Genomic DNA, 26473 nt, shown 5'->3' with positions numbered 1-26473 from the left:
TAATTATTTTCCACCATAATTTACAAATAAATTCTTTTAAATTCCTACAATGTGAATTCCTGGATATTTTTTTTCACATTCTGTCTCACAGTTGAAAATTGTAGTGTGTGAATGTCAGTGTGAATGTTGTCTGTCTCTGTGAGGTAGCGACTTGTCCAGGGTGTGTGCCCCACCTTCCACCCGATTGTAGCTGGAATAGGCACCAGCGCCCCCCACGACCCCAAAGGGAATAAGCGGTAGAAAATGAATGGATGGATAATTAGGCAAGGACACTCACCTGCTTGGGTGATGTTGGGGGCTTTGGGTGTGGCCTTAGGGTCGCCTTGGGGTGTGGCCTTAGCGTCGCCTTGGGGTGTGGCCTTAGGGTCGCCTTGGGGTGTGGCCTTAGGGTCGCCTTGGGGTGTGGCCTTAGGGTCGCCTTGGGGTGTGGCCTTAGGGTCGCCTTGGGGTGTGGCCTTAGCGTCGCCTTGGGGTGTGGCCTTAGCGTCGCCTTGGGGTGTGGCCTTAGCGTCGCCTTGGGGTGTGGCCTTAGCGTCGCCTTGGGGTGTGGCCTTAGGGTCGCCTTGGGGTGTGGCCTTAGGGTCGCCTTGGGGTGTGGCCTTAGGGTCGGCTGAAAAGCACAGAAATATTAGTATGCATTAGGGTTGTACGGTACACAGGTACTATAAAAGTACCGTGAAACTAATGAATCATATGACATATCTGGTTTTAGGAGCAGAGGAGCACTTTGGGCAGCGCACACACACAAAGTACTTACAAGCAGACACAGTGTGTAGACAGAAAAGGGAGAATGGACGCATTTTGGTGTAAAAAGTCAAGATAAAGGTGAAGTTCTACCACTGAAAACCCCTCAGGAAGAGCTGCTTTAACACATGCAGCTAACATCCATCCACAGTGTTTAAGCTACTTCTAAATGACTAATCCTGGTCTCCGTGGCGACAAATAAAGAGTTTCTTACAAGTAACATTATCACTGGAGGATGAGGAACAGCTAAACACCGTGGGAGGATACAATAGCTCACTGCCGTCACAATGTCACCAAATGCCATGGTTGGATCTACACCTGACATCCACTGTAATGATACCAAGTACAGGGGTGTATCTAGTCGATACTACTATGATTACATCAATATTTTTAGCGTGACAAAATCTTTTTTCCTTTTTTTTTAAATTCATATTATATTTATAATGTCAGTAAATATGTCCCTGGACACATGAGGACTTTGACCAATTTACGATCCTGTAACTACTTGGTATCGACATGATCCCTACCTAAATGTGTGGTATCATCCAAAAATAATGTCAAGTATCAAAGAAGAGAAGAATAAGTGATTATTACATTTGAACAGAAGTGTAGATAGAACATGTTAAAACAGAAAATAAGCAGATATTAACAGTAAATGAACAAATAGATTTATAATCCATGTTTACAGTTTGTCCCTCATAATGTGTATAAAATAATAGGTGTATAAATGACACAATATGTTACTGCAGACTAGTTAGGAGTCTTTGTTTACTTACTACTAAAAGACAAGTTGTCTAGTATGTTCAACATTTTATTTAAGGAAGGATTAAATGACAATAATAAACATATGTTTCATCTACACCAGGGGTCAGCAACCTTTTTGAAACCAAGAGCTACTTCTTGGGTACTGATTAATGCGAAGGGCTACCAGTTTGATACACACTTAAATAAATTGCCAGAAATAGCCAATTTGCTCAATTTACCTTTAATAAATAAGTAGATATAAATATAAAATGGGTATTTCTGTCTGTAATTCCGTCGTACATTTTTTTTCCTTTTACGGAAGGTTTTTTGTAGGGAATAAATGATGAAAAAAACACTTAATTGTACGGTTTAAAAGAGGAGAAAACAGGAAAAAAAATAAAAATTAAATTTTGAAACATAGTTTATCTTCAATTTCGACTCTTTAAAATTCAACCGAAACAAATAAGAAAAAAACTAGCTACTTCGAATCTTTTTGAAAAAAATAAAAAAATAATTTATGGAGCATCATTAGTGATTTTTCCTGATTAAGATTAATTTTAGAATTTCGATGACATGTTTTAAATAGGTTAAAATCCAATCTGCACTTTTTTAGAATATATAACAAATTGGACCAAGCTATATTTCTAACAAAGACAAATCATTATTTCTTCTAGATTTTCCAGAACAAAAATTTTAAAAGCAATTCTAAAGACTTTGAAATAAGATTTAAATTTGATTCTACAGATTTTGTAGATTTGCCCGAATATATTTTTTTAATTTTAATCACAAACAGAAGCTAAAATGAAGAATTAAATCAAAATGTATTTATTATTCTTTACAATAAAAAAAAAGAAAACTACTTGAATATTAATTTAAATTGCCAGGAAAGAAGAGGAAGGAATTTAAAAGGTAAAAAGGTGTTTAAAAATCCTAAAATCATTTTTAAGGTTGTATTTTTTTCTCTAAAATTGTCTTTCTAAAAGTAATAAGAAGCAAAGTAAAAAAAAAAAAAAAAAAAGAATGTATTTAAACAAGTGAAGACCAAGTCTTTAAAATATTTTCTTGGATTTTTAAATTCTATTTGAGTTTTGTCTCTCTTAGAATTAAAAATGTCCAGCAAAGCGAGACCAGCTTGCTAGTAAATAAATACAATTTAAAAAATAGAGGCAGCTAACTGGTAAGTGCTGCTATTTGAGCTATTTTTAGAACAGGCCAGCGGGCGACTCATCTGGTCCTTACGGGCGACCTGGTGATCTACACGAACATTTTTCGTTACAATAAAGACTATAATGACATTTTTGTGGTCACCTTTATTTAGGAGAGCATCAGAATACATTTTGGTACCGGTACCAAAATATTGGTTTGTGGACAACCCTAGTATGCATTGACAGAGACAACCACGATGTAACCCGACAGACAAAGAAAAGAGGAAGTAGAAAAGCTGGTTGTTGAATACACAGATGAAACATTTTCATAACAGTCTTTGTCTAAACTGTGACTAGTGTCACTCGGCAGAAACGTTAGGGCGAGGATGTAAACAAAAGGTCAAATATGGGCATGTAGCATTAAGTAGAGTCACACCTCCATTTACAAACCTCTCTCTTTGCAAACTTTACCAACTACTTTAACAAACACAACAGACCAGCGTGGAAAGGATGAGGGAATCACCCTAAGAAAACAAAAAAGTACATTAACGGGCGCTCACAAGTATGGAAAAAGCAGGCTTCATAACACAGTAAATTTTAATTGTGATGAGAATAGACTATTTTGGCAATATATGCCAAAGCCGACTTATTTCACTTTTTCACACACGGCCCTGTCTCCTCCATTCTCCTCCCATGTCGGCTTCTTTCTCGTCAGCCCCTCCTATTTCGATATGTTTTACTTTATTAAATGTTTATTACGGTAGCAATATGGTTGTTAATCTTTGTGATTTCTGATTGTTTGTGAGGGCATGTTTGTCTTGTTAATAAAGATATAGACCAGGGGTGCCCATTACGTCGATCGCGAACTACCAGTCGACCGCGGGGGGTGTGTCAGTCGCTCTCCAGCCAGGCTTTTAAAAAAAATAGACTTAAAAATTAGTGATCATCAATCTTCACCAAGACGTCACTTAGATGACATTCACGGTACCGGAGGGTCTTGTGAGATGACGCTGGCTGCTGCAAGATCATTATTATGAAAATATGACCGAGAGGAAGGCGAGAAACACTTTTTATTTCAACAGACTCTCGCGCCGTCCCTTCCGTCAAAACTCTAAAGGCCGACTGCACATTTCCTATCTTCACAATAAAAGCCCTGCTTCATGCTGCCTGCACTAACTAAATACAGAGTCTCGGAAAACTGGCGTGCACAAGCGATCCCTCAGAAAGCTGGCGTGCACATCGCTTGTGCACGCCAGCTTTCCGAGACTCTTATTTTGTTAGCGCAGGCAGCATGAAGCAGGGCTTTTATTGTGAAGATAGGAAATGTGCAGTCGGCCTTTAGAGTTTTGACGGAAGGGACGGCGCGGAAGTCTGTTGAAATAAAAAGTGTTTCTCGCCTTCCTCTCTGTCACTTTTTCATAATAATGAACTGGCAGCAGCCAGCGTCATCTCACAAGACCCTCGGGTGCCGTGAATGTCAATCAAGCAAGCTACGGAATTTGCCGCCAATGTTTTTCTTGTAAAGTGTATGGAAGCTGGATGAATTAGATGCCAAAAACCAACCACTTTCATGTGGTATTGTACAGAAAGGACAACTTTTTTTCTCCTCCATTTGAAAATGTGGCCGTTATCATCATTACTGTCTGATTCCAATCAATGCAAGTCATCAGAATCAGGTAATACACCAACTTATATTCTTGTCTTCGTGAAAGAAAGACATCTATATGTGTTACACATGCTTGTATTATCATTAAACACATTTAACTTGTTTACAAAAATGTCTCTTTCATAAATAAATAAATATAAATGATATATATAAATGAGGTAGATCCCCTCGAGTTGGTCAATTGAAAAGTAGCTCGCCTGCAGAAAAAGTGTGGGCACCCCTGGTGTAGACCTTGTTGATACAGTTGAGTTGTAACAATACAGATCACAGACTTACGTACACACGTGAGAGAGGTGATGGACCATGGTGAATACAGACTTACGTATACATGTGAGAGAGGCGATGGACCGTGGTGAATACAGACTCACGTATACATGTGAGAGAGGTGATGGACCATGGTAAATACAGACTTACGTATACATGTGAGAGAGGTGATGGACCGTGGAGAATACAGACTTACGTATACATGTGAGAGAGGCAATGGACCATGGTGAATACAGACTTATGTATACATGTGAGAGAGGCGATGGACCGTGGTGAATACAGACTTATATATACATGTGAGAGAGGTGGTGAATACAGACTTATGCATACAAGTGAGAGAGGCGATGGACCATGGTGAATACAGACTTATGTATACATGTGACAGAGGTGATGGGCCGTGGTGAATACAGACTTACGTATACATGTGAGAGAGGTGATGGACCATGGTGAATACAGACTTACGTATACATGTGAGAGAGGCGATGGACCGTGGTGAATACAGACTCACGTATACATGTGAGAGAGGTGATGGACCATGGTAAATACAGACTTACGTATACATGTGAGAGAGGTGATGGACCGTGGAGAATACAGACTTACGTATACATGTGAGAGAGGCGATGGACCATGGTGAATACAGACTTATGTATACATGTGAGAGAGGCGATGGACCGTAGTGAATACAGACTTATATATACATGTGAGAGAGGTGGTGAATACAGACTTATGCATACAAGTGAGAGAGGCGATGGACCATGGTGAATACAGACTTATGTATACATGTGACAGAGGTGATGGACCGTGGTGAATACAGACTTACGTATACATGTGAGAGAGGTGATGGACCATGGTGAATACAGACTTATGTATACATGTGAGAGAGGTGATGGACCATGGTGAATACAGACTTATGTATACATGTGAGAGAGGTGGTGGATACAGACTTATGTATACATGTGAGAGAGGTGATGGACCATGGTGAATACAGACTTATGTATACATGTGAGAGAGGTGGTGAATACAGACTTATGTATACATGTGAGAGAGGCGATGGACCATGGTGAATACAGACTTATGTATACATGTGAGAGAGGTGATGGACCGTGGTGAATACAGACTTACGTATACATGTGAGAGAGGCAATGGACCGTGGTGAATACAGACTTACGTATACATGTGAGAGAGGCGATGGACCATGGTGAATACAGACTTATGTATACATGTGAGAGAGGCAATGGACCATGGTGAATACAGACTTATGTATACATGTGAGAGAGGCGATGGACCATGGTGAATACAGACTTATGTATACATGTGAGAGAGGCAATGGACCGTGGTGAATACAGACTTACGTAGACATGTGAGAGAGGCGATGGACCGTGGAGAATACAGACTTATGTATACATGTGAGAGAGGCGATGGACCATGGTGAATACAGACTTATGTATACATGTGAGAGAGGCAATGGACCGTGGTGAATACAGACTTACGTATACATGTGAGAGAGGCGATGGACCGTGGTGAATACAGACTTATGTATACACGTGAGAGAGGCGATGGACCGTGGTGAATACAGACTTACGTATACATTTTAGAGGGGCGATGGACCACCAAGAACCGTCTCGGCACTTGATGAGGTTGGAGGTCCCCGCCTTCCGCACATAACCTTTGACACAGGTGTAGCGGAAGGTTTTGTTGCTGTGCTGGCAGTCGGGAGGCTCGGTCAGAGGCAGCAGTTGGATTCCTGAGCACAGGCATTCCTTTTCACCTGGAAGAGATGGCACCTGGTTGGAAGATGGAGCCCCAGTACAGTTCGCAAGAGCAGTGACCCTCACACCGTTATTATGGGCCTGCTGCTGCACTGCTGGCAACTTTTGAGGACATCTTGGAAGTGTAATAAACATCTCCTATATAGGTCTTATTTCTACTCATTTTGTAAGTTTAAACCTAAAAAAAACGTGACTTTTTAGACTGGGTGCCATTCTGGAAGTATGCCAACATCTCCTATATAGGTCTGATTTTTACTCATTTTGTAAGTTTGAACTAGGGATGCACCGATTAATCGGTAACCGAATATATTCGGCCGAATATGGCAAAAAAAGCCACACTCGGCCTTCGGTGGGATGAGTTAAAAACAAGGTGGAATAGTGGCGTGTGATGCAATTTTTTGACGTGGTGACGTTGGGATATGTTGTGTACCTGTATAAGTGTATGAGGTTACAAGCACACACTTATTGAGATTTAGTGGGGCCTCTGTTTATATTATTAGCCTGTTGTGTAGGCTACCTGTATAAGTGTATGAGGTTACAAGCACACACTTAATTGAGATTTACTTGAGCCTTCTGTTTACATTATTAGCATATCTACTGTGGCTAAGCAGACTTTTGCCAAAAGGACAATCATTCATTTGTTGTGGGTTTATCCACTTTAATGCACTTTATTTTTTTTTTGAATGCATATTTTGTTTGAAGGCCTAATATAAATGAAAAACTTTGTGCTTTTTTTGAAAAGCAAAGGCTACTGGAATATTTAAAAAAAGGCAATATTCGATAAAAAATTACTTCATTTGAAAAACATGTCTTAATATTTATTCTAGGCTATTTATGCAATATTAAAAAAATTATGAAAAACTGCATTCATTATTCGGTATTTGGCCAAGCGTTTAATTTTTATTCGGCTTCGGCCACAAATTTTCATTTCGGTGCATCCCTAGTTTAAACCTAAAAAAAAACTTGACTTTTTAGGAAGTATGCCAACATCTCCTATATTAGCATGCGACTGTTTTAAGCCTGCTTTCTACTCAGCTGTGTATGTTTCAAGCTTAAAATCATGGTTTGTGATACTCTGTGCTGTTGACCACATTAACCGTTACCATACTTGTGAGAATGTTAGCATGCTAGCATTTCTGCTAGCTTTTTAGATCGTTTTGTATGTTGAAACCTAAAAAAAAAAAACGTGATTTCCGATACTGTGGCCTATTTAAGCATGCTAACGTTTTATGATAGGTTTTTAACTACCGTTGTATGTTAACACCTAAAAATCATGATTTTTGATACTGGGTGCCATCTTGGAAGCATGCTAATATCTCCTATATTAGCATGCTGACATTTTATGCTTGCGAGACGTGGTTGATTGGTGGATGATAGATGAGCCTTTTGTTTGCTTTTGTGTATCGCGGCACCATTCAGAAGCGCAGTTGTCTGTGGCTTGATATCAATGTTATTCTTTGACATTTCACACATATAATACTATGTTCAAACTTTGATTGATTGAAACTTTGATTAGTACATTGCACAGTACAGTACATATTCCCTACAATTGACCAATAAATGGTAACACCCCAATAAGTTTTTGAACTTGTTTAAGTCAGGGTCCACGTTAATCAATTCATGGTGCCTCGGTATGCTTTGTGTACACAACGTGCGGTGCGCTACTTAATATGTCTGTGTGGAACTCGTTCGGTACACCTCCGAAACGAAGCGAAACCCCCATACCGAAACGGTTCAATACAAATGCACGTACCGTTACACCCCTACGCACGTCTGGGTGAAATTGACCTCCATACTGGAGGATCTTGTACAAAAATACTCGACCGGGTTTCCTTTTGAGGGGAAGTCAAAGCACAATAATCCATCGGTTTCTGCTCCAGAGATGTATCACCTTCTATGCAAATTGTTACCTCATTTTTTTCTAGAACATGACCTCAATAAATGAGAATATTTTTCCACGTTATTTAGTGGGTTCCCTAAGGGCGAGGTCTGTAGTACCGAACAACGACAAAAATGCCAACGTGCAGTGGTTCTGTCTACAGCAGGGGTCTCAAACTCAATTCACCTGGGGGCCACTGGATGCAAGAAAAGAAAATATTGTAGCGTCCCTGAAGAGTTACAGTAGTGCTGCAAGGGGTTCTGGGTATTGGTTCTGTTGTGTTTATGTTGTGTTACGGTGCGGATGTTCTCCCGAATTGTGTTTGTCATTCCTGTTTGGTGTGGGTTCACAGTGTGGCGGCATAGCTCGGTTGGTAGAGTGGCCGTGCCCGCAACTTGAGGGTTGCAGGTTCGATTCCCGCTTCCGCCATCCTAGTCACTGCCATTGTGTCCTTGGGCAAGACACTTTACCCACCTGCTCCCAGTCCCACCCAGACTGGTTTAAATGTAACATAAATATTGGGTTTTACTATGTAAAGTGCTTTGAGTCACTAGAGAAAAGCGCTATATAAATATAATTCACTTCACTTCACTTCACTTCACTAATCAATTCATGGTACAAGAGTTGGGGGAATCATCCATTTTTAGATTCATCACAATTCGGACATGGAGGATTATAGAATCGATTAGTCAACATCAATGATCGATGTATTTCTTGTAAAAAAAAAAGTCATGCAGACACTTCTAAGATTCTATTTATTTTAGAGCACTCATGTTCCAGGGGTGGATGAGGTCCGCCCGGAGTTCCTTAAGGCTCTGGAAGCTGTGGGGCTGTCTTGGTTGACAAGACTCTGCAGCATGGCGTGGACATCGGGGGCGGTACCTCTGGATTGGCAGACCGGGGTGGTGGTTCCTCTCTTTAAGAAGGGGGACCGGAGGGTGTGTTCCAACTATCGTGGGATCACACTCCTCAGCCTTCCCGGTAAGGTTTATTGAGCTGTACTGGAGAGGAGACTACGCCGGATAGTCGAACCTCGGATTCAGGAGGAACAGTGTGGTTTTCGTCCTGGTCGTGGAACTGTGGCCCAGCTCTATACTCTCGGCAGGGTTCTTGAGGGTGCGTGGGAGTTTGCCCAACCAGTCTACATGTGCTTTGTGGACTTGGAGAAGGCATTGGACCGTGTCCCTCGGGACGTCCTGTGGGGAGTGCTCAGAGAGTATGGGGTATCAGACTGTCTTATTGTGGCGGTCCGCTCCCTGTACGATCAGTGCCAGAGCTTGGTCCGCATTGCCGGCAGTAAGTCGAACACATTTCCAGTGAGGGTTGGACTCCGCCAAGGCTGTCCTTTGTCACCCATTCTGTTCATAACTTTTATGGACAGAATTTCTAGGCGCAGTCAAGGCGTTGAGGGGTTCCGGTTTGGTGACCGCAGGATTAGGTCTCTGCTTTTTGCAGATGATGTGGTCCTGATGGCTTCATCTGACCGGGATCTTCAGCTCTCACTGAATCGGTTCGCAGCCGAGTGTGAAGCGACCGGAATGAGAATCAGCACCTCCAAGTCCGAGTCCATGGTTCTCGCCCGGAAAAGGGTGGAATGCCATCTCCGGGTTGGGGAGGAGACCCTGCCCCAAGTGGGGGAGTTCAAGTACCTAGGAGTCTTGTTCACGAGTGGGGGAAGAGTGGATGGTGAGATCGACAGGCGGATCGGTGCGGCGTCTTCAGTAATGCGGACGTTGTACCGATCCGTTGTGGTGAAGAAGGAGCTGAGCCGGAAGGCAAAGCTCTCAATTTACCGGTCGATCTACGTTCCCATCCTCACCTATGGTCATGAGCTTTGGGTCATGACCGAAAGGATAAGATCACGGGTACAAGCGGCCCAAATGAGTTGCCAGGTCTCTCCCTTAGAGATAGGGTGAGAAGCTCTGCCATCCGGGAGGAACTCAAAGTAAAGCCGCTGCTCCTCCACATCGAGAGGAGCCAGATGAGGTGGTTCGGGCATCTGGTCAGGATGCAACCCGAACGCCTCCCTAGGGAGGTGTTTGGGGCACGTCCAACCGGTAGGAGGCCACGGGGAAGACCCAGGACACGTTGGGAAGACTATGTCTCCCGGCTGGCCTGGGAACGCCTCGGGATCCCCCGGGAAGAGCTAGACGAAGTGGCTGGGGAGAGGGAAGTCTGGGTTTCCCTGCTTAGGCTGTTGCCCCCGCGACCCGACCTCGGATAAGCGGAAGAAGATGGATGGATGGATGGATGTTCCGGTTTTGCAGACATTTAATATAACATACAAAACATTGATTTAACGGTTTCTTATTACAAATGCGCTGTTCGGAAAAGTTGCAAGTGAATTTTTACCATGAATTGATTAACGTGGACCCCGACTTAAACAAGTTGAAAAACTTATTGGGGTGTTACCATTTAGTGGTCAATTGTAGGGAATATATGTACTGAACTGTGCAATCTACTAATAAAAGTTTCAATCAATCAATCAAAAAGACTTATTTATACATCAATAACCCATTTTTACTAGAATGGTAATGCAATGGTGAGGTGGCCAAAGATGAGTTTAAATGACACAGGTAACGTGACATTTGAAAAAGAATATTTACAAATGTGCACCTGTACAATCTTCTAATACAGACTTTGTCCCCTGGGGGCCACACACTGAACAATAAAGCATTTGGATATTTTTCATTCTCAAAACAAATACAGAAATCCATTTTTTCTTGACCTTTACGCCTCCCGTCAAGTTTGGTACCAGGTCCCACTCATTAAAAGCTTAAATATAAGTCCATCCATTTTTCTACCGCTTATTCCCTTTGGGTCATATATTTTATTTTGATAGTCAACGCTTAACTCTTTAAATCAACTTCCCCATGTTGATCTGTTGATATCACATGTTTATTATTATTTTGTACGATGGGGTGGCCATTTGTCGAGGGTTTATCCCAGTGCAGCGACCTCGAAAGGGACAAGCAGTAGAAAATGGATGGATGGATGGATGTTGTATGCCCTTTTTGTCAAAACCCATTTTTTTATTGCAAACACACAAAATATGCAATACTTAGTGGAATTTTAGATCTGAAGTAATCAGTCGATAATTCATTGGTGATTTTATTTATTTATTATTATTTTTACCGGTGACATTTTAAATTTAAAAAAATCCCACTAAAATTCTTGGTGATCCAAAAATGGCCCCATCTATAAAAATGTGATAAATAAGTCTTTTTTTTTTTTTTTTTTTACTTTCATTGCTTAAAATATCTAAATCAACTGCAGATCTAGCCATCGTTATGAGTTTGTATTATTTTTTTCATGTTTTTTGGTTTGTTTTATGCCCTTTTTGTCAAAGAAAACTTTGAGAGTTTTTTTTGCAACACACAAAATATGTAATACCCCACTCCCCCCAATTTTTTTTCCAAATTGGAATACTTGATCATGAGTCATCGGAGCCTTGGACAGGTCGATAATTCACGGCTTTAAAAAAACCATAACAGCCTGCACGGAAGCTCTTGCGTGATTCCATTTCACCTGTTAGCGCTTTTATTCCAGTTTTTTGTTTTAAAAATGTGGCGCCGACCGTCAACAATGTAGCAACCGCAGAGGACAAAGCTCCACCGCTCCCAGTTTGTGGAACGCTCTCCCTGACCACCTGAGGGCACCACAGACTTTTAAAAAAAAGGCTTAAATACCTTTCTTTTTTTTCCAATTATTTTAAAAGGCCTTTTTTTAGATATATGTATTCTAGTTGTAGCTATTAGGCTGTTCTAGTATTTATTTTATTTTTTACTATTTATTTTACTTGTTGGGGACAGCTATTTGTGGTTTTAACGTTGTTGTTTTGTTTTTTAAATGCCCTGTAGCACTTTGAGGTTGTTTGCTCAATGTAAAGTTATTTTACGAATAAAATCTATTATTATTATTATTAGCAACGGGCCACAAATGCCCGCCAGGCCGCACTTTGGTCACCTTTTTAGATATATGTATTCTAGTTGTAGCTATTAGGCTGTTCTAGTATTTATTTTATTTTTTACTATTTATTTTACTTGTTGGGGACAGCTATTTGTGGTTTTAGCGTTGTTGTTTTGTTTTTTAAATGCCCTGTAGCACTTTGAGGTTGTTTGCTCAATGTAAAGTTATTTTACAAATAAAATCTATTATCATTATTATTAGCAACGGGCCACAAATGCCCCCCAGGCCGCACTTTGGTCACCTGTGTTCAACCGAGCTATACCGGGGCGGAATAGCTCGGTTGGTAGAACGGCCGGGCCAGCAACTTGAGGGTTCCAGGTTCGATCCCCGCTTCCGCCATCCTAGTCACTGCCGTTGTGTCCTCGGGCAAGACACTTTACCCATCTGCTCCCAGTGCCACCCACACTGGTTTAAATGTAACTTAGATATTGGGTTTCACTATGTAAAGCGCTCTGAGTCACTAGAGAAAAAGCGCTATATAAATATAATTCATTTCAATGGCATACATCAGGGGTGCCCACACTTTTTCTGCAGGCGAGCTACTTTTCAATTGACCAACTCAAGGGGATCTACCTCATTTATATATATCATTTATATTTATTTATTTATGAAAGAGACATTCTTGTAAACAAGTTAAATGTGTTTAATGATAATACAAGCATGTGTAACACGTATAGATGTCTTTCTTTCACAAAGACAAGAATATAAGTTGGTGTATTACCTGATTCTGATGACTTGCATTGATTGGAATCAGACAGTAATGATGACAACGCCCACATTTTCAAATGGAGGAGAAAAAAAGTTGTCGTTTCTGTACAATACCACATGAAAGTGGTTGGTTTTTGGCATCTAATTCATCCAGCTTCCATACACCTTATAAGAAAAACATTGGCGGCAAATTCCGTAGCTTGCTTGATTGACATTCACGGCACCCGAGGGTCTTGTGAGATGACGCTGGCTGCTGCCAGTTCATTATTATGAAAAAATGACAGAGAGGAAGGCGAGAAACACTTTTTATTTCAACAGACTTTCGCGCCGTCCCTTCCGTCAAAACTCTAAAGTCCGACTGCACGTTTCCTATCTTCACAATAAAAGCCCTGCTTCATGCTGCCTGCGCTAACAAAATAAGAGTCTCGGAAAGCTGGCGTGCACATCACTTGTGCACGCCAGCTTTCTGAGGGATCGCTTGTGCACGCCAGTTTTCCGAGACTCTGTATTTAGTTAGCGCAGGCAGCATGAAGCAGGGCTTTTATTGTGAAGATAGGAAATGTGCAGTCGGCCTTTAGAGTTTCGACGGAAGGTACGGCGCGAGAGTCTGTTGAAATAAAAAGTGTTTCTCGCCTTCCTCTCGGTCATATTTTCATAACAATGATCTTGCAGCAGCCAGCGTCATCTCACAAGACCCTCCGGTACCGTGAATGTCATTTAAGTGACGTCTTGGTGAAGATTGATGATCACTCATTTTTAGGTCTATTTTTTTTTTAAAGCCTGGCTGGAGATCGACTGACACACCCCCCGCGGTCGACTGGTAGCTCGCGATCGACGTAATGGGCACCCCTGGCATACTTATGTAACAAACAGTTCAGGGTGTCCCTCCAGTGTTGCCGTAAGGCTGTGACGTAAGAGGTCTATATAAAGGCGGGTTGTTGAAGAAGGTGATAGATGGGTATGGAGATAGGTGTAAAGAAGGGAACAATAAAGTGGTGGAGACCGGACCTGCTCTCATGACTCCCTTTTATTATTTTATTTTATCAGTACCCAAATTATGCGAACCCAGGACACTCGGCTACATTGGTGGCAGCGGTGGGATTATTTTAACTGCTGTGTTGAAAAAAAAAAGAAGAAAGTTTTACACGGGACACGTGAGTTTCGAGTTAGCTGATAAGCTTCCCGGCCATTTTGCGGACACGTGGTGTGGTGACCACGACTCTTTTTAAGCCCGGAGGCGCTGTTTGACGGACACTCACACGGCATGGATGTCGAAAGTGGACTTTTTGTTTTGTGTAACCGCTCCTTTCGCCGACGGAGGGAGCCGACTGCAACCAGGAGCTGGTGAGGATTTTCGGATCCTCCCAACTCGTCCCGTGGGAGACTGGGAGCAGCTTTTAAACAAAGACAATGGACCGGTTCGGGGCCAACTTGTCGGCGGGTGTGCGTGCTCCGGGGGAGAGCGTGGAGGTGTTTGCTGCGGGCGTGGCCCGGCTGGTTGCGGAGGCGTTCCCGCGGTCTTGCTGCTGGCCCTTCGCGCTGAGAGACCGCCGACGGTGGCGTGAGAAGTACAGAGCGTGTCGGACCCGTCGGTGCCCTTAACGTCCCCGTGGGCGGGTCCCAGGTTTGTTGGACCACCCGGAGGGTGGTCATGGACGTTCTGGATGTGGCCCGGAGGTTCCCGTGGGGGCCCCAGGGTGTTTCCCCTTCAATTAGACTCTGTATGTTGCTTGAAAAAAAAAAAAGGACGTGCACCACTGGCTATAACCCCAAGTCGGATGGCATGATGGAGCGTCATAAACGAACTATCTCACAAACGGACTATCTCGCAGGGGGTGACAGGGGTAACCTCCTGCGCACCATCGGACTATCTCGCAGGGGGTGACAGGGGTAACCTCCTGCGCACAATCGGACTATCTCGCAGGGGGTGACAGGGGTAACCTACGCACCATCGGACCATCTCGCTGGGGGCGACCTCCTCCACATAATTGAACTATCTTACAAATGGGGCGATTGGAGTGACATCCTTCGCATCTGGGAGTTTTTGCATGTTTTGAGGGGCCAGTGTGTTAGCCTATGCAATACGGTGTAAAAAAATATATTGTTGATTTATTGTGAATTTTGAATTTTTGTTTCTTTTCTCTGTTCTATTTCCCCTTGTTTGTTACCTATTTTGTTTGTGATGAAACGGGGACGTTTCTAATTGAGGGGGGGACGTATGTAACAAACAGTTCAGGGTGTCCCTCCAGTGTTGCCGTAAGGCTGTGACGTAAGAGGTCTATATAAAGGCGGGTTGTTGAAGAAGGTGATAGATGGGTATGGAGATAGGTGTAAAGAAGGGAACAATAAAGTGGTGGAGACCGGACCTGCTCTCATGACTCCCTTTTATTATTTTATTTTATCAGTACCCAAATTATGCGAACCCAGGACACTCGGCTACACTTAGATGAAATATTGACTTCCAGAGTAGTTTTGTTTACCTGGTGAGATTGACATCAATATTCACACCTGCAGCACAATCTGAATTCCAACAGCAAGTTAGTTTCAGGTTGCAACCTGTTTGAGAATGTAAATAATAAAGACCTTAAATGATCTTGTTTGTATTTAGTGTACAGGTGTTTTGCACTGAATGTGGACGTGCGGGAAAGTCATTAAAGCGCCGTTCAAGCAAAGCGGCGACTTTAAAGCCCCGAGTAGACACGACTGGAAGTATTGTGGAGATGACGAAGAAAGGTTTGTGTAAAAGTTGGAGCACTAACTTGATGAAGTGACTTACCGCCTGCAGCGCGCACACTCGCCATCATCACGCAAACACAAAGCAAAAGTGATCCCAAATCCATCTGACACTTCCACCGAAATTTAGACAGCAAGTTTGCCAGCCAAGCTGTGGCATGTTGAGTTCTCCCTCTCGGCGAAAATGATACTTTCACTATTACGCAGCGAGCACATACATCAATCACTGTGTCCGCCGCTGCCAGGCGCCATCTTTGTAGTCCCGCTCAAAACACTCCCGTTTCCGGCATCACCTTTCTCCTTTTTGGACATTTAAAAAATATATGTCGGTTTGTGTTTTGGTCATTGGATTTTCTTCACATCAATGGAAATTAAAAAAAAAGATTGAATTTCATTTTAAAATGCGAAAAAAAAAAAATTTTTTTTTGGTGTCTAAGAACAATAACTACCCCTAAAATACGGGTTGCTTTTCATTTCATATTTCATAACACAAACATTTAAATCCACCAAAAAGACAAACGGAAAAATGTTTTTTTTTTTTCATATTGTAGCGGCTGGCTAGGGGATGTTAGCCAATGACCGTGGCTGGGGGCGGGACTTACAGGGCCAGATAGGGAAGTGACGTTGATGATAGGAAGTAAAAGTTCGATGAGTTATTATTTTTTATTTTTTGAATTTTACAAAACTTTATTTATGAATTTCAACATATACAAACAGTTGGGAAATAATACAAAACAGTATAATAGAGTGAATTCAAAGTAATTAAAATAGAATGCAAAATATATGTATAACAAACAAACAAAGTGCATTCCTGAGATTATTACAATGTTCTGACAACGGAAGTTCGTATTTTCAGAGTAAGAGCGGGGATTCTCCCGTAACTGCGTGCTTGTCTCAAATGTATTTAAGTTATTTCAAACATAGCACAAGGACGAATGACACATACAAACATCTCCATGCATACGCCACGCAGAAGTTGAGGTGAAAAGGATTTGACCACACACAACAGTTGGTTTACATGCCTGTCCGCGATCCTGTCTTCAAAAATAACCACATCCGGTTTGGTGTCGGATTATGACAAATATGACAAATCACCCGTTTCGGTTGAAATTGCTGTGTTTTATTATTATTCCTGAATATTGCATTGTTGCATTATTTGTTCACAGTTTATGAACCTACATTCATATTTTACACATAGTATTACTCAATAAATATATTTATAAAGGATTTTTGGGATATTTTTGGAATACATTTCACATACCCCTTGGCATACCTTCAAGTACCCCCATTTGAGAAACACTGGTCTAGAGCAGTGGTTCTCAAATGGGGGTACGCGTACCCCTGGGGGTACTTGAAGGTATGCCAAGGGGTAGGTGAGATTTTTTTTAAAGAATATTCTAAAAATAGAAACAATTCAAGAGAGTGGCCGTGCGCAACCCGAGCTTCCCTGGTTCAATTCCCACCTAGTACCAACCTCGTCACGTCCGTTGTGTCCTGAGCAAGACACTTCACCCTTGCTCCTGATGGGTGCTGGTTGGGGCCTTGCATGGCAGCTCCCTCCATCAGTGTGTGAATGTGTGTGTGAATGGGTAAATGTGGAAGTAGTGTCAAAGCGCTTTGAGTACCTTGAAGGTAGAAAAGCGCTATACAAGTACAACCCATTTAACCCATTTATTTATATTTATTGAATAATACTTCAACAAAATATGAATGTAAGATCATAAACTGTGAAAAAAAATACAACAATACAATATTCAGTGTTGACAGCTTGATTTTTTTGTGGACATGTTCCATAAATATTGATGTTAAAGATTTATTTTTTGTGAAGAAATGTTTAGAATGAAGTTGATGAATCCAGATGGATCTCTATTACAATCCCCAAAGAGGGCACTTTAAGTTGATGATTACTTCTATGTGTAGAAATCTTTATTTGTAATTGAATCACTGGTTTATTCTTCAACAAGTTTTTTTGTTATTTTTATATCTTTTTTTCCAAATAGTTGAAGAAAAACCACTACAAATGAGCAATATTTTGCACTGTTATACAATTTAATAAATCCGAAACTAATGGCATAGTGCTGTATTTTACTTATTTGTCTCTTTTTTTTCCAACCAAAAATGCTTTGCTCTGATTAGGGGGTACTTGAATTACAAAAATGTTCCCAGGGGGTACATCACTGAAAAAAGGTTGGGTAGAGAATACAGAGTCCAGTACAGTAGGTGGCGCTGTACCTGCCACCAATAGAAGAAGAAGATTCTGAAGAAGAAGAATAAACGGTATAATAATAATAACAACAATAATAATATTAATAATAATCATATTATTATTATTATTATTATTATTATTATTACTATTAATAATAATAATAATAATAATAAAACGCTAGAAATTCAATTGGGTCCTCCGTCCCAAACAAAGGGACATCGGTCCCTAAAAAGAACGAAGAGTCTTCCCGCCGCTAGATGGCGTCTGTCGTAAAAAGGCCAGCACAAGTTTGTTGTCTCCTTCCACCGCCGTGTTGCTGCTAGCGGCTACGAGCTGGCTTTCACGTCAAAGTATTCATTTTTCACGCAGTAAATACCGACATACTTCTGGAACTGGTACGTTATCTTCCTCGTTATCATCCTCGCCGACTGCACTGTGTCCTGTTGTTGCCACAATGTTATTGTTGCTGGCTAACGTTAGCTTGCAGCTCATTTATGCTAACTTTGAATGTCCTGTGAATGAGATATAACCACACGTCCTGTGAATGAGATATAACCACATGTCCTGTGAATGAGATATCACCACACGTCCTGTGAATGAGATATAACCACACCTCCTGTGAATGAGATTTAACCTCACGTCCTGTGAATGAGATATCACCACACCTCCTGTGAATGACATATAACCACACGTCCTGTGAATGACATATAACCACACCTCCTGTGAATGACATATAACCACACCTGTGAATGAGATATCACCACACGTCCTGTGAATGACATATAACCACACCTCCTGTGAATGACATATAACCACACCTCCTGTGAATGAGATATCACCACACGTCCTGTGAATGACATATAACCACACGTCCTGTGAATGAGATATAACCTCACGTCCTGTGAATGAGATATCACCACACGTCCTGTGAATGAGATATAACCACACGTCCTGTGAATCAGATATAACCTCATGTCCTGTGAGTGAGATATAACCACACATCCTGTGAATGAGATATAACCTCATGTCCTGTGAGTGAGATATAACCACACGTCCTATGAATGAGATATAACCACACGTCCTATGAATGAGATATAACCATACGTCCTGTGAATGAGATATCACCACACGTCCTGTGAATGAGATTTAACTTCATGTCCTGTGAGTGAGATATAACCACACGTCCTGTGAATGAGATATAACCTCATGTCCTGTGAATGAGATATCACCACACGTCCTGTGAATGAGATATAACCTCATGTCCTGTGAATGAGATATCACCACACGTCCTGTGAATGAGATATAACCTCATGTCCTGTGAATGAGATATCACCACACGTCCTGTGAATGAGATATCACCACACGTCCTGTGAATGAGATATAACCACATGTCCTGTGAATGAGATATAACCTCATGTCCTGTGAATGAGATATAACCACACGTCCTGTGAATGAGATATAACCACACGTCCTGTGAATGAGATATAACCTCACGTCCTGTGAATGAGATATAACCTTACGTCCTGTGAATGAGACATCACCACACGTCCTGTGAATGAGATATAACCGCACGTCCACGCTGTGCACTTTCACTTCCAGCTCATGTGGAACATGCACACAATATAATATGATGCATCGCATGTTTACACTTCTTGAATTCCAGCACGTATGAAAAGCAGTAGGAAGAAGCAGAGCTTATTTAATCCGACCCCTTTTCTTACCATAGCAATTTTATCCCGTTTCTTTGTTCTCGTTAACAGAACAATGAATAAATAATTCATATACCACAGTAAGTAAACAAATATTAAATACATAAATAATCTTTATCTAAAAGAAACAAAAAAGGGTTTAAGAAGTTCATCATAATCCTTGTTGTGTGTACTTTGTATTTTGAACCGTCTCTTAAAGTGAATCATATTGCTGCTTTGTTTCATTTCTTTCCTTAATCCATTTCATCATTTAATTCCACATACTGAGATATGTCTTCAGTGTTTACGCGCATAAAAATGTTTCAAATGACATTTTCCTCTAAGGTGATCTTTCTCCTCTTCTGTTGAGAAGAAGTGTTGTACATTCTTGGCTAGCAGGTTATAGTTTACATCATTTTAGGTGTTTGTTAATGCACAAATCATTGAATTGATTAAATAAAGTCTTTGAATGTTCTCTATATCCTACATCAGGGGTGCCCATTACGTCGATCGCGAGCTACCAGTCGACCGCGGGGGGTGTGTCAGGCGATCTCCTGCCAGGCTTTTAAAAAAAATAGACCTAAAAATTAGTGATCATCAATCTTCACCAAGACGTCACTTAAATGACATTCACGGTACCGGAGGGTCTTGTGAGATGACGCTGGCTGCTGCAAGATCATTATTATTAAAAATGACAGAGAGGAAGGCGAGAAACACTTTTTATTTCAACAGACTCTCGCGCCGTACCTTCCGTCAAAACTCTAAAGGCCGACTGCACATTTCCTATCTTCACAATAAAAGCCCTGCTTCATGCTGCCTGCGCTAACTAAATACAGAGTCTCGGAAAACTGGCGTGCACAAGCGATCCCTCAGAAAGCTGGCGTGCACATCACTTGTGCACGCCAGCTTTCCGAGACTCTTATTTTGTTAGCGCAGGCAGCATGAAGCAGGGCTTTTATTGTGAAGATAGGAAATGTGCAGTCGGCCTTTAGAGTTTTGACGGAAGGGACGGTGCGAAAGTCTGTTGAAATAAAAAGTGTTTCTCGCCTTCCTCTCTGTCATTTTTTCATAATAATGAACTGGCAGCAGCCAGCGTCATCTCACAAGACCCTCGGGTGCCGTGAATGTCAATCAAGCAAGCTACGGAATTTGCCGCCAATGTTTTTCTTGTAAAGTGTATGGAAGCTGGATGAATTAGATGCCAAAAACCAACCACTTTCATGTGGTATTGTACAGAAAGGACAACTTTTTTTCTCCTCCATTTGAAAATGTGGGCGTTGTCATCATTACTGTCTGATTCCAATCAATGCAAGTCATCAGAATCAGGTAATACACCAACTTATATTCTTGTCTTTGTGAAAGAAAGACATCTATACGTGTTACACATGCTTGTATTATCATTAAACACATTTAACTTGTTTACAAAAATGTCTCTTTCATAAATAAATAAATATAAATAATATATATAAATGAGGTAGATCCCCTCGAGTTGGTCAATTGAAAAGTAGCTCGCCTGCAGAAAAAGTGTGGGCACCCCTGTCCTACATGATGTATTATTACAACTGATCTTTTTTGTAACAAAGTTAGTGAATGAAGTGCACTTTGGTAGTTATTTCCCATATTTCTGCACAATGACGCTCGTGAGCAGGAGACAATATGAAGTCAACAGGTTTTGTTTTATTCATCATTAACGTGTTTCTTGCTACTTTATGTTGTATATTTTTTTTCATGAGATTTCCAATTAATTTGATCATTAATTATTACACTCGAAAATGTGTTTTATTTTACCCTTTCAATATTTACTCCGTCTATTTGCGTTTGATGTTCTCTTGCACTGTTACCAAATAGCATTATTTTAGTTGTACTGAGACTCAAAGATAGTCTGTTTTTGTCCAACCATCTTTTTAATGTGTTCATTTCTTCTGTGATTTTTTGTATTATCTTCTGTGTGTTCTCTCCTGAACAAAATGGCATTGTGTCATCTGCAAATAATACTAACTTAAGGTCCTTTGTAACTTTACAAATGTCATTTATATAGTGATTGATCCCCCCGCGAACCCAAAAGGGAATAAGCGGTAGAAAATGGATGGATGGATGATGTTAAAAGTACTTAAATTCATGAACTAGCTTTATTTGACGTCTGCTTGATACTGGCAAGCACCTCTGAGCTATTATTTACTTTGTTATATGACAATAGTTGGACATTAGCATTAGTTATAAATTCTCAGCTGCGTTGATTTGTTACTACGTTGAACCTGCAGATAATGTCGCTGTACGATGACCTCGGCGTGGGTGCCAGTGACACCAAAACCGAAGGATGGTCCAAAAACTTCAAGCTCCTGCAATCCCAGCTAAAGGTGAAGAAGGCGGCTCTGACCCAAGCTAAGGTATGCACGTCAATGTTTTGAAGTTATCAATGCAAGCCCTACTCTACTTGTGTGTGAACATGAACTTGTGTGCAGACTCATCGGCCCAAGCAGACGACCGTCTTGGCTCCGGTCATCGATTTGAAGCGAGGAGGCCCCAGTGAAGATAGACCCATCATAGACACACCTCCACATATTGCTGTTGGCATTAAGGTCTGTCTTGACTACACTTTAAAGGGAAATCGCACTTCAAAAACAACATTTTAGGTCGTAAATAAACGTTAGTAAAAGTTAGCAATGGAGTCAGTGGAGAATAAAACGCTTTGAAATATCCCAAAACCTCCGTAAATGTTTTATGTACACGCTGCAAGTGTATATGTTGTCTATTTTGTAGTCATTCATAATAGCAAGTCATATTGACCCATTTTGCTCATTTGAAGCATTCAATGGCATATTAGTGTCACAGACGCATCACAACGTTCACGTTTCCATCAACAACAAGACTTCTAGTCATGGCGGACTTGATGAGGGAAGACAGACTACTTTGGGACAAATGGTAATCAAGAAACTTCTATTTTTCATTGTGAATATAAAAAAGATTATTTACACGTTTTAAAAGATGTATGCTAAACATACACAGCTTTAGTCAAACACTAAGCAGTATTGCCAAGTGCTAAACAAGATATACAAAATATCAACATAATAAAACACTTACTGTACAATGTCTGCTCTCGCTGGGATGCCCACTGGTGGGATGTTTATATCCTCCTGTTTAGATGAAGAATTATTCATAGTACTCAAAAAGTTTAATTTATTTAGGGAAAAAAACAGCATTTGATATAATTTGTGTTTACTTTTGTCAATTTTGTATCAGTAAAAACCCAGTAAACTAATGTTTTTTAAAGATGGCCCAAAACGAGCGTTTTTTTGTGTTTTTCAAGCGAGCTTTGAATGTCAAAGTTGGCCAACTTCTTGGTTTATGGCAGGGGTGCCCATTACGTCGATCGCGAGCTACCAGTCGATCTCCAGCCAGGCTTTTAAAAAAAAATAGACCTAAAAATTAGTGATCATCAATCTTCACCAAGACGTCACTTAAATGACATTCACGTTACCGGAGGGTCTTGTGAGATGACGCTGGCTGCTGCAAGATCATTATTATGAAAATATGACCGAGAGGAAGGCGAGAAACACTTTTTATTTCAACAGACTCTCGCGCCGTACCTTCCGTCAAAACTCTAAAGGCCGACTGCACATTTCCTATCTTCACAATAAAAGCCCTGCTTCATGCTGCCTGCGCTAACTAAATACAGAGTCTCGGAAAACTGGCGTGCACAAGCGATCCCTCAGAAAGCTGGCGTGCACAAGTGATGTGCACGCCAGCTTTCCGAGACTCTTATTTTGTTAGCGCAGGCAGCATGAAGCAGGGCTTTTATTGTGAAGATAGGAAATGTGCAGTCGGCCTTTAGAGTTTTGACGGAAGGGACGGCGCGAAAGTCTGTTGAAATAAAAAGTGTTTCTCGCCTTCCTCTCTGTCATTTTTTCATAATAATGAACTGGCAGCAGCCAGCGTCATCTCACAAGACCCTCGGGTGCCGTGAATGTCAATCAAGCAAGCTACGGAATTTGCCGGCAATGTTTTTCTTGTAAAGTGTATGGAAGCTGGATGAATTAGATGCCAAAAACCAACCACTTTCATGTGGTATTGTACAGAAAGGACAACTTTTTTTCTCCTCCATTTGAAAATGTGGGCGTTATCATCCTTACTGTCTGATTCCAATCAAAGCAAGTCATCAGAATCAGGTAATACACCAACTTATATTCTTGTCTTTGTGAAAGAAAGACATCTATATGTGTTACACATGCTTGTATTATCATTAAACACATTTAACTTGTTTACAAAAATGTCTCTTTCATAAATAAATAAATATAAATGATATATATAAATGAGGTAGATCCCCTCGAGTTGGTCAATTGAAAAGTAGCTCGCCTGCAGAAAAAGTGTGGGCACCCCTGCTTTATGGCCACAACCTTTTATTATACAATGTTGAGGCATGATTTAAAATCTGGAGTTAACTTTCACCAACTCATAGGTGATGCAGCAGCTTATTATGTCAATATAGCAGCATAAGCTAGTTAGCTCTCTGCGATCACGGCGCAGCAAAAAGTAGTTCCTCGGCATTAGCGCTTATAATAACAGTATCACTAATACTTGGTTCATATTCAGCTCACAAGATGTTAATGAAGTATTGTTGGTGTTCTTTTGATGTTATTTTAGAGGGATATATGGCCGCAATAAAGTAATCTCACTTGCTGCGTTGTTAGCTATCAAGTATTTGCCGTATCTTACGACTTAGAATGCATAACAAAAGACAAACCTATGTCTTCTTGTCTTGAAGGCAAAAAAAAAAAAAAAGAGCAGTTCCCCTTTTAAGGTGAAGAGCATTAATTTAAGTGCACAATTTGGTCATTCATGCTTTTTTTTTTTCAGGAATGTAATGTTTTTTTTTTTATCTGTTCAGGATCCGGTGCCCAGCGGCTTCTCATCAGGAGATGTGCTGATCCCGCTTGCAGACGAGTACGATCCCATGTTTCCTAACGACTACGAAAAGGTGATGAAGCGGCACAGGGATGAGCGGCAGCGTCAGAGGGAGCAGGAGAGGCTGAAGGAGATAGAGGACAGAGAAAAGTAGGTCTTGTTTACTGTGTTTAGAATTACTTTGTTTTGATGTTAAGTTATTCAACCAGCAGATGAAATAACAAGGATTTTAAGCTTTAAACCTTTTGGGGGGGGCTCTAGAAAAAGAAAAGAAAGACACGAGGGTGGGGTGCCGAGTGGCTTCTCCAGATTCCCAGCAGCAGAGGAAGAGTCTGATGAGGAGGACGATTACGAGAAAGAGCGGCGGAAACGAAGTGAGGGCTTTACTGTCTGAGAAAAATCAAGCAATTGTATAAGTCCAGGATGTAAACATGGCTTTTATGTGCATCCCTCTCAGCTATGGGTGGTGCTGCCATTGCCCCGCCTTCATCGCTTGTGGACAGAGATGGTGAGTTCCAGCAAAAACATATTTTGGTGATACTTCACGGCATGGTGTTGTGTTAAACTCCCAGCACATTTAAAGACAACAAAGTTGCGAGTGTGAACCCAACCGCAGTGGTTATGTTGCGCACTGTGTCCAGCAGAGGGAGGCGCTGGCCTAATAAACATTTATGGTGTGTTCCCTTTACCTCGGGAAGTCGGAGCTGGCAATGAAGTCACGGCCAAACTATGTGTGTTCCAGTAAGGAGGTCGGAAATCAACAAGCTATTCATGTACTTGCTTTTTTTTTAACATAAACAACTTCTGGGAAAATATGCACTCCTTTTGCAATCTTTAAACACGGTGAATGGGGAGGAAACACGATGGAGTACGCATATACGTGTAATTTAGACAAACTATCCCGCCTGCTCGCCCGTACTGAGGAGTGTTTTAGTTATATTGTCCTCTTTTTATATATATATATATATATATATATATATATATATATATGTATATGTATGTATGTATGTATGTATGTATGTGTATGTGTATATACATATATATATATATATATATATATATATATATATATATATATATATACATATTAGGGGTGGGCAAATTAATGCGTTAATTACGCGTTAACTCATCAATCTATTAACGCCGACAATTATTTTATCGCACATTTGCGTATGTTGTTTACATGCTTTTATTTTGTTAACGCCTTTTCTTAAGAAGATGGCATCTCCCGGATGTACTTCGGCGTCGAGGGGCTCTTGGTAAAGATGGAACATTTGGCAAAAATACCGGACAATTCTGCAAATTTCATGGCTGGCTTACAGCGTGGTCACTCCGGGATCACTTACGACCGCCAGACAATTCTGAATGTGGATAGATCGGGCCGTTTTGGACTGAATGAGGCGTGCTTGCTAGACCGGCTAGCTAGCATGGGAATACTTTGCCGGCTACATCCAGCGGCCTGTGAAGCAGCGGAGTATATGTGTTGTCTGTCTATTTATGAATAATGCAGACCAGGAGTGTTGGCTGAGTTCTTAACGTTTGCTTTCAGAGCGTGCATATCACAACATACAAGATGCCGTCATGGCGACACAACCTATACCGGGCTACCGCGCATGCTCGTCACTCCTGTTGCATGCTGGGTAGGGTAGTTATTTTCTTCCCTGGCTCATAACATCACAATATAGTACCATGTATATGCGTTCAGTTTATCAAAGCACCAAGCAAACAATCAGAAAATTCCCATCATATCAATTCCTAGATATGGTCATAATTATTTTAAGTGCACTACGCAGAATAAACACAACATTATTAATATTGCTACTACGGATAATTTGATCAAAAATTCCCTAAAACAGCCCACTACCTATAATATAGGTTTTTTTAAACATAAGATCCCTGATAAAAAAATGTTTCTGCTGTTACCTCAGAAATTGCCTGTTCAGATGTTATGATTGTGGCTCAGAGATTTGTATGTAGATTATATTTATTTTCCATAACAAACAGGATAACTTAAATACCCTGGCAGTGGTAGTAATAAGCTTAAATGTTTGTATTT

General features: G+C 41.0%; 2 protein-coding genes across 8 annotated transcripts in view; one reads left to right on the top strand and one right to left on the bottom strand.

Annotated features, from left to right (window-relative positions):
- Positions 1-15863, bottom strand: part of il15ra (interleukin 15 receptor subunit alpha) — a 41581-nt gene extending 25718 nt beyond the window's left edge. For 3 of the 4 annotated variants that reach the window (XM_061914234.1, XM_061914235.1, XM_061914236.1), the window contains exons 1-3: positions 15665-15863; positions 6146-6331; positions 278-610 (exon numbers count right to left, since the gene is read on the bottom strand). In XM_061914234.1, coding sequence (XP_061770218.1) covers positions 278-610; positions 6146-6331; positions 15665-15728 — 583 coding nt within the window. In that variant the 5' untranslated portion in view covers positions 15729-15863. The remainder of the gene's footprint in view (positions 1-277; positions 611-6145; positions 6332-15664) is intronic. The other variant, XM_061914237.1, reaches the window with a different exon arrangement.
- A 2200-nt stretch (positions 15864-18063) lies between these two features.
- Positions 18064-26473, top strand: part of rbm17 (RNA binding motif protein 17) — a 20576-nt gene continuing 12166 nt past the window's right edge. For all 4 annotated transcript variants that reach the window (XM_061914233.1, XM_061914231.1, XM_061914232.1 and 1 more), the window contains exons 1-6: positions 18064-18222; positions 21777-21902; positions 21978-22094; positions 24401-24567; positions 24679-24791; positions 24875-24925. In XM_061914233.1, the coding sequence (XP_061770217.1) occupies positions 21780-21902; positions 21978-22094; positions 24401-24567; positions 24679-24791; positions 24875-24925 (571 nt within the window). In that variant the 5' untranslated portion in view covers positions 18064-18222; positions 21777-21779. The remainder of the gene's footprint in view (positions 18223-21776; positions 21903-21977; positions 22095-24400; positions 24568-24678; positions 24792-24874; positions 24926-26473) is intronic.

This window comes from Nerophis ophidion, linkage group LG10, assembly GCF_033978795.1.
Source record: "Nerophis ophidion isolate RoL-2023_Sa linkage group LG10, RoL_Noph_v1.0, whole genome shotgun sequence".
In the NCBI taxonomy this organism is placed as follows: Eukaryota; Metazoa; Chordata; class Actinopteri; order Syngnathiformes; family Syngnathidae; genus Nerophis; species Nerophis ophidion.
This window is presented reverse-complemented; position numbering and strand designations above follow the sequence as displayed.